The sequence below is a fragment of the Hyalella azteca genome, unplaced genomic scaffold (genome assembly GCF_000764305.2).
Source record: "Hyalella azteca isolate HAZT.00-mixed unplaced genomic scaffold, Hazt_2.0.2 contig11104, whole genome shotgun sequence".
In the NCBI taxonomy this organism is placed as follows: domain Eukaryota; kingdom Metazoa; phylum Arthropoda; class Malacostraca; order Amphipoda; family Hyalellidae; genus Hyalella; species Hyalella azteca.
In genome coordinates, this window is record NW_025941113.1 from 110,038 (window position 1) to 124,019 (window position 13,982).

Below are 13,982 nucleotides of genomic sequence, written 5' to 3' on the forward strand. Positions count from 1 at the left end.
GGGGTTAATAATTTCGCGCTATGTCAGCACATATTCATATCTGAAATTAAAAATTTTTAGTTTTAGGTGAGAAAATATTGCGTCGTGCCGTAACTTTCTGTTTCGTGTTCAAGATCGCAATAGAAAGAGTATATAAAGAATCAGTATAAAATTTTGTTGAAGTCAATCAGAATTGAGAATGACATCAATACAACATCTTATGCATACCGTACGTAATAATTTTTAATATATAAATAACATGGTTATTCCCAATGAACAAATAAAATCTTTATCCATAGCCGTCAGTGAAGAATTTATTTCGGAAATATCACGAGGCGATTGAAAGATTCATCAGTTTTTGTTACTCTTGCAATGAGATGAAATTGGGTGCGAACGAACCGTTATTAACTTTACATCGTTGCTTTATTTATCATCAGGCAGTTACGTGGCCACTAGTTGGCCACTTGACCATCTAATAGTTGCCACGCACTACTGGTACTAGAAGCAGCCTTCAGTAATTCTTTACACGAGGCCAGTAGCACGGTAATTAGTGGCGGTTAGTGTAGGCCGGTTATAGTGAGCGGCGCTACTGGCCCCGTGTACAGGGTCTATCGTTATATAAAAAATATAACTCAGTACTCACTGCAGTGAGTGACAGAGAGCTCGTTTTCTCGTCGACGAAAACGTGAAGTCACGGACGGACAAACAGACAGACGGACGGACGAATATGTCGAGCACAGTAGCGCCTTTTTTTTCCATAAATGAGAAAATGCGCTAAAAACTGAGGAGATGTTCTCCGATAAAATACTAATCAGATATTAAAAGGGCATAAAAATCCTCTGTAATTTCGAACACATAAATCACTAAGTATTGTTAATAATAAACCCCTCTGAGAACGTAAAATACCTCGTCGCTCTCGAAGACATGGCAGATCATCTTGGGCTGCTTCTGCAGAGAGTTGGTGTCGTCGGTGGGCAGCATGCGGCGGCGCGCCATCAGCACCACCAGGTCACCGATGTCCGCGATGTACGATATTGTTCTGAGAGCGTGATCCATCATGATCTCCTGCGAACAATTATCATTAATTGGATTATTTCAACTTGATCAATTTACCTTTGGCCAGAAGTACTTCGTTGTTGTTTAAATTTGATCCATTTATAATTAGCCAGTATTTATAATTAGCCACTTATAATTAGCCAGAATAACAATAATTGATTTTCCTAAGCGAAGGAATAACAAATAATTTTATGAATACAATGATTTGGCAATGATACAATGATTTTTCTATTTTTTCTTTGCATGCACATTATACTTACGCCATAGAAGTAACATATTAAGATAAAAATAATCGAGTGAAAAAATACACTCACTTTAAGGTCGGTGTTGAGAACCATAATTTTTTCGGTCGAAATGAAGAGATCAACTTCTGTGTTGGGCTGATTTTCACCATCGGGCGCCTGCACACACATGATTGCCGAAATTTTATTCATTAATTCGTTATTGCACAAACATAGTGGGCTTAAAAATGTTGGTAATTTCACTAATAAGTTCGAATAAAATGAGAAAAATGCGAAAAGAAATAGTTTCATCTGCCAGTTAAATTTTCAAAACATAAAGCAGTGTCTCTAATTTGCCAAATTCACATTTCTAGGAAGCTTTGTGGAAATGGAAAAAGTGATTCATTTTAAAGCAAGTGTAATGATTTGAAGTCATAGTCACAAAAAATTAGATCAAACTTGGTGGGAATATAACAGCAAAGAAGGTGATATAGTCACACAAAACAGGTGACACTTGATGGTAACAGAGCGACAATGGAGGATAATGTAGTCACACAAAACAGGTGACACTAGATGGTAACAGAGCGACAATGGAGGATAATGTAGTCACACAAAACAGGTGACACTAGATGGCAACAGAGCGACAATGGAGGATAATGTAGTCACACAAAACAGGTGACACTTGGTGGCAACAGAGCGACAATGGAGGATAATGTAGTCACACAAAACAGGTGACACTTGGTGGTAACAGAGCGACAAGGGGGGGCAGTGTAAATGGACAAGACAGTTGTTTTTGCTATATAGTCAAACGTGGATTTAAAAACTGAAAAGTGCATTATGTTTTCAAAGTCTTATGAATGCTGTTTTCTATTTGTATCCTCTGTGATGAAGATAGTTTATATTTTTAATGTAAGCAATAAAAGAAAACAATTATAAGGCGACATCGATTTTTTTTGTGATGGGTGTACGTGAAGCATTAGTCATTTAAATCGACAATACATTTGACACTCGTAAAAAATAACAAACTCTCAACACTGCATGACATCACTTAGTTACAGAAGAAAAAAAAACGAAAAAGAAGTTTTTCCCTGATTTTACCGCCATAGTCTGCCATAAGCTGATGTGTCTTAAAAAAATATAAATCGTAAACGCTATCTAACCGGAAAAAAATGTTAAACAGAGAAGAAACTTTGATTGGAACGTAAACATCAGTTACCGGTACTACTTCATATTATATATTACTTAGGTAAAATAAAATACGTTGTGCACTTAACGAGTTTCGACAAAAAATACTTCCGTCCCATTTTTTCCGCCCAAGAGAAACATACAGCGTGTAAATATTACATGGCTTGATTATATGTATGCGTATACGCTGTGCAAATGCCCATCACAGAGTTGAAATTTATGCCATCGATTTGGAAAAGATTTAAATGGCGTTTGATTTGTGATATCGAAACATCATAGTTAAGAGACAGCGAAGTATCCTTTTGCGCTGTTTTTATAAATTGTATGCTTTTCGCAGAGCATACTCATCTACGTAATACTCTAAACTTATTTTTCTGTTGTAAATTTAATTTGGTGCTTTTCCTGAAGCCAACGGGGTAACCACTTTTCTTATTTAAAAAAGGGAAATAATTTATAAAATAAGGAAATAACATTCACTTACCAAAGCCTTTATCCACCGATGGAATGCAAGAAAAAGTCGATATATTAGCCAATGTTCTCTCGTAGTGAACAAGAATTCACGATGATGAGAATTACAGTTACACAAAAAAACACTAAATGTAGATGACAGCGTAACAACGGAATAGCATAACCTCTCCTTATCAAGAACTACGAAACAAATAGACCACAAAATATGAATCAGTGCCATCATGACTGTTCTATGAACATCTAATGTCGTAGTACTTTAAGGGTGGCGGTAGCCATGCAATTTAGATTATTCAGTAAGAAGATAAACAAGGGCCAATCAGTGGGAAAACTGCATACAAGAAAAGGAAAAAATCTTAAATAAATATATAAACGCTATTTCGACTTCCGAATAGAGGACTATCAAAAGCGACCATCTTACACTTGTACCGAAAATTTGTGCAAGCTTAGCTAAGGTGTGCAAAAACAAGACAAAGTGCATCGAAAAAGTATTTGAACATTTTATCAACACACCTTTAGCTTCGACACAGCTTCCGTGACCATTTCCTTCCTAGGACGCTTGCCCGGATTAGCCGAGGCAGTCGTGGTGATGTTCTTACTACCCACCGACACATCGCAACGTTCTTCGGAAACCTCCACGGAACCAACAAGACGTAAGTGGAAGACCGTTCCTGTCGCCCCTATACCCCCCACACCATCTACAATCCACGCCACGTTCCCCACTGAGCCCTGGCGAATATTGGAACCTCGGGTCCGAGACTCCGGAGGGCGCACTTCATTGTCAGTTTTTTTCCCCACGTCGTTTCGAGAGTAAGAAACATCAGTCGCACTGTCATCATCTTTGTCGGTTTCGCAGTTGTCGCCAAGGTCACGGACGTTCTTAGTATCTTTGTTATTGCAATTGTCATCTTGTTCGCTAAAGTCGTTGTCATCAGAGCTTATATCAGTGTTAGGCGAATGTTGCAAAGCTTCAGAAGGACGCACTCCATTCCGACCGACAGAAGCGATGGCATCAGCTAGGTTTCCGTTTTCAGCATCTTCTGCCATGGCACGGCCAACATTAGCAGTAGTTCCATTGTCTTTACGGTCCTCTTCTTCTTCCTCCTCTTCCTCTTCAATGATATCATCGTCGAACTCTTGGAGTTTACGGTCCATGCCGTCATTGGAATCTTCCTCGTAGAGCATCACTCCATCTTCGTCGGGTTGAGGTTCAGTGAGCATTTGTAACTCATCCTGAGTTCCCGATCTCTCTTTCAAGTTTTTAATTTTCTTATCGGGTAAGAAATGTAAGAGATGTTTATGAAGTTTACTATTCGCTGCTGCATTTCTTTCCTCGATGAAATCAAGAAGCTGTCCATGAATATCCAATTTGTTCCGAGATGGTGAAATAGGCTCTTCAAGAACTCCAGGAGGTAAGGGAGACTTCAGAGGAGCCGATTTAACGCCCAGCAAATTAGCTTTGCCATCACAAGGAACCGTGATTACAGAAGTTCCTGCTATCCCGCCAGTGGATATTTTTGCTTGAGTTTTCCATAAGTGAGTAGTTTTAAAACGAGAATCGAGCATATATGGGTCAGCGTCGTAGACAAGAGGTTGTTTCGGAGACCTACGATACTCGCGAGGAATTGAAATGGATTTCTTTGAAGGAGAAGAACTGACCCTCGGCAATGCAGAGATGACCATGCTCTTGTTCTTAAATTCTTGAAGCTTTGAGAAGCGTTCGTGTAGTGTTTGCTTCTCTTCGCCTGGTAGAAGCTCTTCCTGAATACGTAAAATTTCTGGAATGTTGCGATTTTGAGGGTACTGCGATTTTGGCTTGTAAGTCGCTGAAGTATATTTAGGTGGATTGTATTGTTCGACAGGCTCTTGATGTTCCATCACATCATTTTCTGTTTTTTCCTCATTCTCTTCGTCAATCACTTCGTCTCTATCGTCATCGATATCATTTATATCATTTAACCCGTCGCGTAGCTCATTCGACGAGTTGGTAGTACAGTTTTCCTTGTCTTGATCCTCAGAGTTTCGAGTATCTCCGGCAGGGTCATCTTGCGGTAAATTAATGTTTGTTTCGTTTGGCTCAGCCTGCAGGATGCATGATTCAGACTCAAATGGTTCGCAAATAATTGCAGAAACTTCGCCGGACGGAAACATACCAACGCCTGATAATTCACGGATAGTAGTAGCAGTTCTGTCAGAAGATGCGTTTCTTGGGAGTAACGAAGGGGTTGTTTTAACTGTTGAGGACTCTGAGTCACTCTTGCGCATCGTCATATTTTCATCCGGATCTTCTGCCTCCTGACAAAACAATGTTATGTTTTGGTTGGTTCTGAAGCAACGAAATATTGAACAACAAAGATTGAAAGATCAACTATGTCCATAACTAACAGTTTTCATGACCTAATCATTAACCGTTAGTGGATTCTAAGATTATTTCCTTCAGAAAAAAAGAAACAAAAGAAAAAGCTAGACTGAAAATTTTCAAGGCTATCACAGTAACCGCTAGAAACTCATAAAATTCGAAGTAGAAAGAGATGAGAAGGGAAAATGATGCAGTTCACGACGAAAAGAGGTAGTATTTTTTTGTGGAACCGTCGATTTTCTTGGCAGAGAATATTAGAAAATGTATGTTGAGAGTAATTAGGAAAGGGGAGAAAGGTATTATCTTTTAGAAGACCTGTCAATTATTAGAGAAACATGGGGTGGGAGGGTAGAGTTGGAAAAATGTCTTTGGCGATGATTAGAAAAGATAGCGCGGACACTCATGCAACATATCAGCCATGAACACGAACAGGTACGAATTATAATCATTTCATGTCCATATGAACGACAGAGAGCTAACACAAAAAGAAAAAGATTGCGGGAGCAACGCAAGCATTATTTCTTGAAACAGCGTTGCTGGATTAAATGAGAAACGAATAAATCAGTTTCGGGGAGCAAATTCAGCGAGGAAAGGCAAGAAAGAAATCATGGAAGAGAAAGACTTCGTTCAGGCTACAAAATAAAGAGAACTTATTGACTACAAGATATGAATGAGAACGACCATGATAAAAAAGAAGGCAATTGCTATAATAGTAATAATAATAATAATGAAATTTATAACAAATATAACCAACCAAAACACAGAGCATTGGTCAAGTAAGCATGAAGGCAGCGTTCAACGGCGCACGCACTTGGTCTCAGGTGCCCCATCACCAAATTATTCAGTGAATTAACGCGCGTTAATTAGAGTCTTGATTAGCAAGCATGTCTTGCATCAAGACTGATCAGGCCACGTAACTCACCTCGGTTTGTAGTCTTCGATGTTACGAGAGTCGGTCGCAAGTTGGACGGGCATGCACATAAAATTGAAAGAAAAATGTTCGCAAAATGAAGAATACAATCCGAGAAAAAATGGCGAATAAATTCTTGTGGAAGAATATGAGGGTATAGTTGAACTCAAGAAATTTACTACTTACACTCACAGTTAAACACAAATTTATTTGAGGGTGATAAACAAGAGAAAATTTGACATGGAAAAACTTTCACTACGAAGGCAAAACAGACATAAAATAAGACAAATTATAACTAAAAGCATTAACTAAGCAAAATAATTCGATAAAAAATTCAAAATTGATAAGAAATGAACACATAGCAAGTGAGTACTAAAAAAGGATACGGCATAAATCGCTGAGAAATAACAGAGGTAAGGCTGAGTAAAAACAGTGGTAATAAATAACAAAACGATAGCAAAATGCGGACTGGTGAATATCATTGAGCAACAATTTACGGGAGTACAAAACTGATGGCACTTTAAAGGTAATGTCGAACTACGATTCTACATTCTACAACAGGAAGATATAAAAGAAATTAACGAGGCACGTGGAGGATCACCAAGAATCCAAATCAATGTTGCTGTTTCTGGTTTGAACGCAGGCTGAACTGCTTAGTTTGCATACATGAAATACTAACTTTCAGGTATGCATACGAGGCTTTCTTAGGTGAGTAACACATAACATAAAGATTAGAGCGGTTATTGAGCACGCTAAAGAGATTGAGAAAACAACTAAAGTCGAAAAATTTTACAACTAAGATGAATCTTCTTTATTATAATGGAATTTCCGCAGTAGGGCAGGACGCTATCACTCACTTTGGTGAAAATATCGAGACTCAGAACTCTCCATAACAAATTAAGAAAGTTTTTCCTCCAAACAATGATTCTTGTCCATTTTCAGCTGGTCTTACAGACGAAACATTAGGAGCTACCAAAGTGATGAACGCGGGAATTTAGTTCCTGGACCGTTAAAAACACATTTTTGAACAGGACGATGCATGCGTTCGAGTAGATAGACAGGCCACTTGATTGAATTGATTGAGGATCACTCTTCCAAAGCCAAGACTAGAAGATCATTCGAGTTTGCCGAGTGAATCAATGTACTTGATTTCTTTGAACTGATTAAAGAGTCCAGCTGAACTCGAAAAAAAGTCTCAACTCTTTAGCTTGATCGCCACCAAGCTAACTTCAGCGTGACAGTCAAAAGTGCAAATGTGAAAGTGCTAATCGCGCATTTTCTCGTTGGGTTATTAAATTAGTTTTAAACAAGTTTATGAGCAAAACCAACATCATTCTATATGCATTTAAGACGCCAATTCTTAATTTTTTCAAGCAACTCTTTAGAGATTTTCCATGCTAAATTTGCTGAAAATTGTGGAAAAAAACTTGTTTTAGAAGCATTTTAAAGCAGTCAATGCAAGTAGCAAGCACTATGAATAATCATGCACGTGCGTAAGCTAGTGAAAGTGATAGGAGGATGGAAGAAGAGAATAGAGGGAAGGAGAAACACAGTCAAGGAGAGAAGAAATTAACTGTGAACTATTTTAATCGTAAACTATCGCTCGGGATTTAGAGGAATTATCGAAGACGCCCTGGCTCTTAATTCCAGGAGCATTAAACAGTGCGCCGCCACCTCATTCATCATCATCCTAAAGCTATATATGAAATGATTTAAGTAATTCTTCGTGGATGTAAAATTTTCAAAATCTCATAATATAAGGGAAGCTAAAAATTTTATAGGAGAGATAATTCCGCTACAAAGCGCGTAAGATCCAAAAGATTATTAATGCCGCGGTGCTGAAACAAAGCTTTAGAGCTAATGAGAAGCACGTGTAGGAACAGCACGGTAGTGAGAAAATTATATTAATAAGTTTTTCAACGAGAATATTTGAACGATAATAGAGCTTAACTTAGTTGGGAAAATTTGCCACTTTTGAATTAACAGCCCATAAAATGAAAATATTTGTGTGCAGATGAATTGAGAATTGAAGGAAATTGAATAATAATAATAATAATCATTAGTTTCTAAGTGTTAGGATGGCGGCGCATGAGAGAATTTTCACAGCACACATAAAAAGTGCAGAAATTTGCAATTATTTCAATTAGTGAAGGTGTTATATAACTGAAAAAAACATTAACTCATAATTCTAGACTACTGATTAGTGTCGGTGTGAATAACTTTTAGAAATTGCCGGGTTAACGGCTATTGTGCATTAATAAACGAAACAACGTCTCCGTATTGATGGCATAGATAAAGAATCGCAAGTTAAAGTGATCAATACTAATTTGGTATTCTACACGTGCCACTTCTAAAGTATTGCGTAAACTAATCTATATCAACGACCAAAGATTTAAAAATAAATACGAACTTGTAATGAACATAAACTTGCAGTAACTGTACAATTAATATAGCGACTATTCAAAATATAACAGCACTTATGTTTAAGTTATTCTTAGCAACTCTCAAAAGTTTTGAATAGTTTTTAAATTGATAGCAATTGTGCTTTGGAATGTTATTCGAAGTAAAAATCAATCGATTCGGAGCTCATAAGTATAAAGTATTTGTAACAATTATACCAGATCCCACTCAGCAAACGAAATATTCTAAGAAAAATATTCCACCTTATCAGGCAAGGAAATTGAAGAAAATACGTCTCTACAGTAAATTAAATCTATTTCGCTCAGACTCCTGTAATTAGTTTTCTTGGAAACTTTTCACATTGCGATTCAATCAATTTGAATCTTCGTCAGGAATATTTCATTATAACCGATTATAATTAAAATTATAACTGACGTAATCTAATATTCGTGCATAACCATTAATGCACTAATTCTTCGCAAAAACTTGAAGCGATGCCAACATATTCCTATGGACAACTTCACTGACCACCGTAATCTCCGATCCGTAAACATGGCACGCATGGACACAATTTCCTTACCCAAACATTTTCAACATATGTGTATCAGCCTAGAACAGCTTCCACCATCAACACAACATCACGCTAAAAAATAATGCGTTTCAGAACTTGAATTCATTCTGAGACTTGGTTACGAATAGATGCTATATATGCCGCCATTCAACAGCCTTTGTCACCTATATATTGTCTACACAATTCCATTCAACAAGATGTCAATTTAAGAGGTCTTTGTCAAGATGATCTTACCATAATACTAAATAAACATTCTAATTTAACTATGAATGAAAATAACATGTTATTGCTCACGCTTAAGCCTTTTATTTGTAACATTTCGTTCACGTAGAAAGATTTTATAACTCCATCTTCCATTCACAAGTCCTCCACACAGCGTCTCGCGTACGAGTTCCTCAATGTGTGTATCTCGCGTAGACACATACAAGTTCGTCATTCAAGTCTCTCACCTACAAGTTTCTCATTCAAGTCTCTCACATACCAGTTCGTCATTCAAGTCTCTCACAAACAAGTCCCCAAGATGCAATAGTAACCCCCACAAGTGCGCCGTGCTCACCTTGATCCTGGTGACGGCCTCCTCAGCCTGCATCATGCGTGTAGTCTTGGTGGGTTGCCCCTCCGACACTAGCTGCGTACTGCCCAAGTACCGCGCCCGGAACAGCACGCCCTCGATCAGCACTGCAGGTTCGTGCACCACAACTGCAACAACCAAAACAAGCTGAAATTTCGTCCACGGTGATGCCAAGAATTGCGACAGCCTCAATAATGTGAGTTTTTGAGAGGCAGTGATGATGATAATTGCGACACGTGACTGCGTAACTGTAAGAATAACTGGGACCTTAGCAATTTCCGATACATGCCAATGAGGTATATATTTTGAATTACAATGATAATAAGAAGTGAAACAAGAAGTTTGACGAACAATTGCAACCTAATGCTAATCATATAGCGTCATCAAACTGAATTTCGTGAGTGATCCTAGTTCCGTTTTTGATGCGTATATTAGTAAGAAGTTTCTGATACATCATCGATAGTTTCTATGGTATGCAAAGTTCGATTACTTGTTGCAGAATGAATAATGTGCTGCAACGTCCTGAGCAACTGTAACAACATAAAGAGTTTAAACAACGTCATTAATTTCGGTTGCTAAACAACGCATACTATTTGTGTTGAGTGCCATAAAAATTTCCCACAGCTGCATCAATATCAGTGATTCTATTTTTGCTACAAGAACAAAAGAAAACTTGAGCCGCTACGACATTATGAAAGTCGCACGGCAATATTCGAATTTTTTATATATTATCTGTACATTGAAGCGAGTTGAATATTTTCATTTTCATCCTTTCACGTTGAAATAAACACAAAGTTTCAAATGCAATTTTACCGCAAATTTCTTTAATTTTTAAGGCTTTAAAAATATTCTACTGGCACAAATATCAAAGAGAAGTACTGAACAGGAAATATTTAGGTAGGCTTCGCGATTTTAAAGAAATGAGGCCAGTGAGAAAGATGATATTTATACGCGAAATTGTCAATCAAACAAAACTGAGTTCAACGGACAGAAATTGTATAATATTAATTTATGAAGATTTAATTAAGTATCATTCATTTAGTAGAATGGTACAAGAAGTACAAGGAAAATAACTCTAGACATATCATTGAGGAGCAATAGCGAAGAGAGGAATTTCGCGAAACTATTCGTCAAGAGGAGGCAATAAATTAAGAGACGATGTGTCGTTGTCAGCTTGACAGGCCAACTAATCCTGCCAAGAGACCATAACTCTAGTGGAACACATCATTCTCCCTCCAGCGAGCGGGCCCAAGCTAGTCCCATACATTACTAAAACCTTAAGTTTTAGAATGCCAATAACAGTGCGGAATTACTAAAAAAGGATACTAATCATTCATTATTTCGCCACATTAATACTTCTCAAGCCTCAATATTATCCAGAGTCTATAAGTAAAAAAATAACATCACAGTTTGAATATTAGGGCATAGGGGGACCTGCTAAAATAATGACGAGCGGACGACGAATGTAAGCGACATGCACTAATTCATATAAATTATACGTTTCAAATTAAGCAATGATGGGGAACTGCAAGCACGGCCATGTTTATAGAGATTGTTTAAACACATATTAACAATCTAAACGTGTCATTTGACTAAAATAGAAAAGTTGTGACAGCAGCTAATAATGTACAGGAAAGAAAATGAAATAACAGAAAAACGAATTCGGTCTTAGGTAAATTTTTAAAAGACAAATATTTAAGACAATCACTGTAGCGGCACATTTAAATGCAGAAGAGGAAAGTAGGGAACCTAGAATACATCAGCTGATTTTATTCTCTTACGCACACTATAATGGCACAGACGCAACCGAACTGAATTCTTGAAAGAACCTCAACATGCGTAGCAGTAAGCAATAGAAACTTGATAACAACGATACATTCAGTACAATGACGGGAAAAATAGCATACAAGTTAAATGAACACTTAGCACATCCTATTTCTTACATCACAATCAAACGCTAGCCAACACCATAAGACGTTATTTATATGTCGCTGCGATGAAGCCGCAGCACAGCTCAAAAGAATCACACACATATGTATATTTTTTGTCTCTTAGGTCGGTCAAATTTGAAATATAATATTACTGATAAGATCTGTCAACTGAGAGAGCTCATTTTATTGATCAGCTTTATCAACTTTGGAAACACATATTTTTGAAGTAGCTCAACAATAACGGTATGAGACTAGTTTTTCCACATCCCAAATGCATATGAAAACATAGTGATTGACTCGTGTTTAGGCTTGATTTAGAAATCATAAATAAAAAGTTTGTTTGCGTGATGTTTACAATTGTGACTCATATTAGCATTGCATTCTGCTTTGAAATTAAACTCACGGTCAAATAAAACTAATTAAAGAACTTAATGAGTTCGAGGTTCGTAAAATTTTGACGATTAATTCATCTATAGGTTTCGGGGGGGGTGCGTAGAATTTTTTCAAGTAAATTGATAAAGAAACAACAAAGCAGAGTTTACGATTACTGAAACATAACCCAGCAAACGATGTCACGTTGAATCAACGTTTAAAAAACGTACTAAGCGACGTTGAAATAACGTTGAATATTAGTCCAGAATGAAAAGTGAATCAACGTAATTTTTACAGCACCGACATTTCTACGTTGTTTCAACGCTGAAATCGCGTTGAATTCTAACGTTAAAACCGCATTTATAAAATGTTTCGTCAGGCTTTCACGTTCTATCGTGTATGTCACTTTATACGAGCACCGTACTACATTAAGCTGCATTTACGATATATAAAAATACTATTTGCTACCAATATATTAAATTAACTTTACTTCTCCCTTGAATAAATCAAATCAACCTTAGCTGAATTGGAACCCCGGACCTCTGGCTCACGTGCTTCGCCTTTGCCCACCAGATCACGGTGCACCTTGCATCGTAAGCGAGATTAAGAGCTATTTATTGACCCAATTTTCTACATCATAACTTATTAAAGTAACTTCTGTGCCTAACTTATATAGATATAATTAATTTCTTTTAATATTCATAGAAGGAACAATTGAAGATGTGGAATGTTTAAAATAACCAACACATACCGTCACCACCTGCCTGCAGCTAGGTAGCGTGCGCAGGGTACAATATTTATTGTACATATAGTAGCAAATAGTATTTATATATTTAATAAATGCAGCTCATTGTAATACGGTGCTCATATATTGCAGCATTCATGATAGAACGTGTAAACCTGATGAAACCTTTTATAAATGCGTTTTTAGCGTCAGAATTAAACGCGATTTCAACGTTGAAACAACGTCGAAATGTAGGAGGTTGAAAAAATGACGTTGTTTCACTTTTCATTCTTGACTAATATTCAACGTTATTACAACGTCGCGAAGTATGTTGTTTCAACGTTGATTCAACCTGACATCGCCTGCTGGGAAGTTTCAAGACTTTCCTTGTTCTAGAGCAATGATACAAATACTTCAACACCTCAATAAAAAGTAACCAGTTCAATTATCGAATTAAAGTCGATTAATTGGATTCAGAAATAGAATGCCAATATTTTTTCGACTTCAATGCTTGAAGGGGAAAAAATACTTAACCACAACAATGCACAGACTGGCAAAGCGATGTCACATTTCAGGATACAGGATTATAGGTAGGGCCACGGATATTACTTAATGCCAATTGTGGGGGAAACAAGAATGTCGAGGACGCGAGACAAAATACTTGATAAACTTGTTAACAAGAGACATTCTCAACAAGAAGATTGTAGAAGAACTTACCGCAGCACGAAGAGAAGAAGAAGGTGACCAGTGCAAGAACGGATTGAGGCAAAAGAAATCGAGCGTTAAACGCACCATTTGTGATTTGGGTAATAAAAAATATCGAATTTTCTATACAAATATTAAAAATACTTGTAAATGGCGTGAGAATAAAAAGTCTCAGACGAGGATATGATCGTGGTGATGACATATTTGCCGAGATAAGAAGTCATGTGAAAAGGCAATTTCATTCATTAAAAGTGATAGAAGTGAGTGGAACGCAATGATGCAGGTGAGGAAATTCTAATCCATTAACAAGAGAATGTTAGTGGGAACGCTTGGCGCAATCCAGGCCATTATAAGGACATAATTCGGACAGAAAACTTCCGCATTCTTCTATTCATCAATGTACATATAAAAAAATTTCAAACCGTTACGTGAACTAAGTTCAGAATTCTCCCTTTGCTGATGAGCAGTACAATTTTACTCGAATTTACAGGCGAAATTTCAAGTTAAAAACAGCAACATAAGAACATCTCCAC

General features: G+C 37.2%; 1 protein-coding gene across 5 annotated transcripts in view; it reads right to left on the reverse strand.

The window, feature by feature from the left end:
• LOC108674539 overlaps positions 1–13,982 on the reverse strand; it is a 180,561-nt gene that overhangs the window by 4,674 nt on the left and 161,905 nt on the right. For 3 of the 5 annotated variants that reach the window (XM_047882704.1, XM_047882703.1, XM_047882705.1), the window contains 5 exons: positions 9,703–9,845; positions 3,420–5,201; positions 2,923–2,928; positions 1,350–1,436; positions 886–1,044 (listed from right to left, as the gene is read on the reverse strand). In XM_047882704.1, coding sequence (XP_047738660.1) covers positions 886–1,044; positions 1,350–1,436; positions 2,923–2,928; positions 3,420–5,201; positions 9,703–9,845 — 2,177 coding nt within the window. The remainder of the gene's footprint in view (positions 1–885; positions 1,045–1,349; positions 1,437–2,922; positions 2,929–3,419; positions 5,202–9,702; positions 9,846–13,982) is intronic. The other 2 variants (XM_047882706.1, XM_047882707.1) reach the window with 2 other exon arrangements.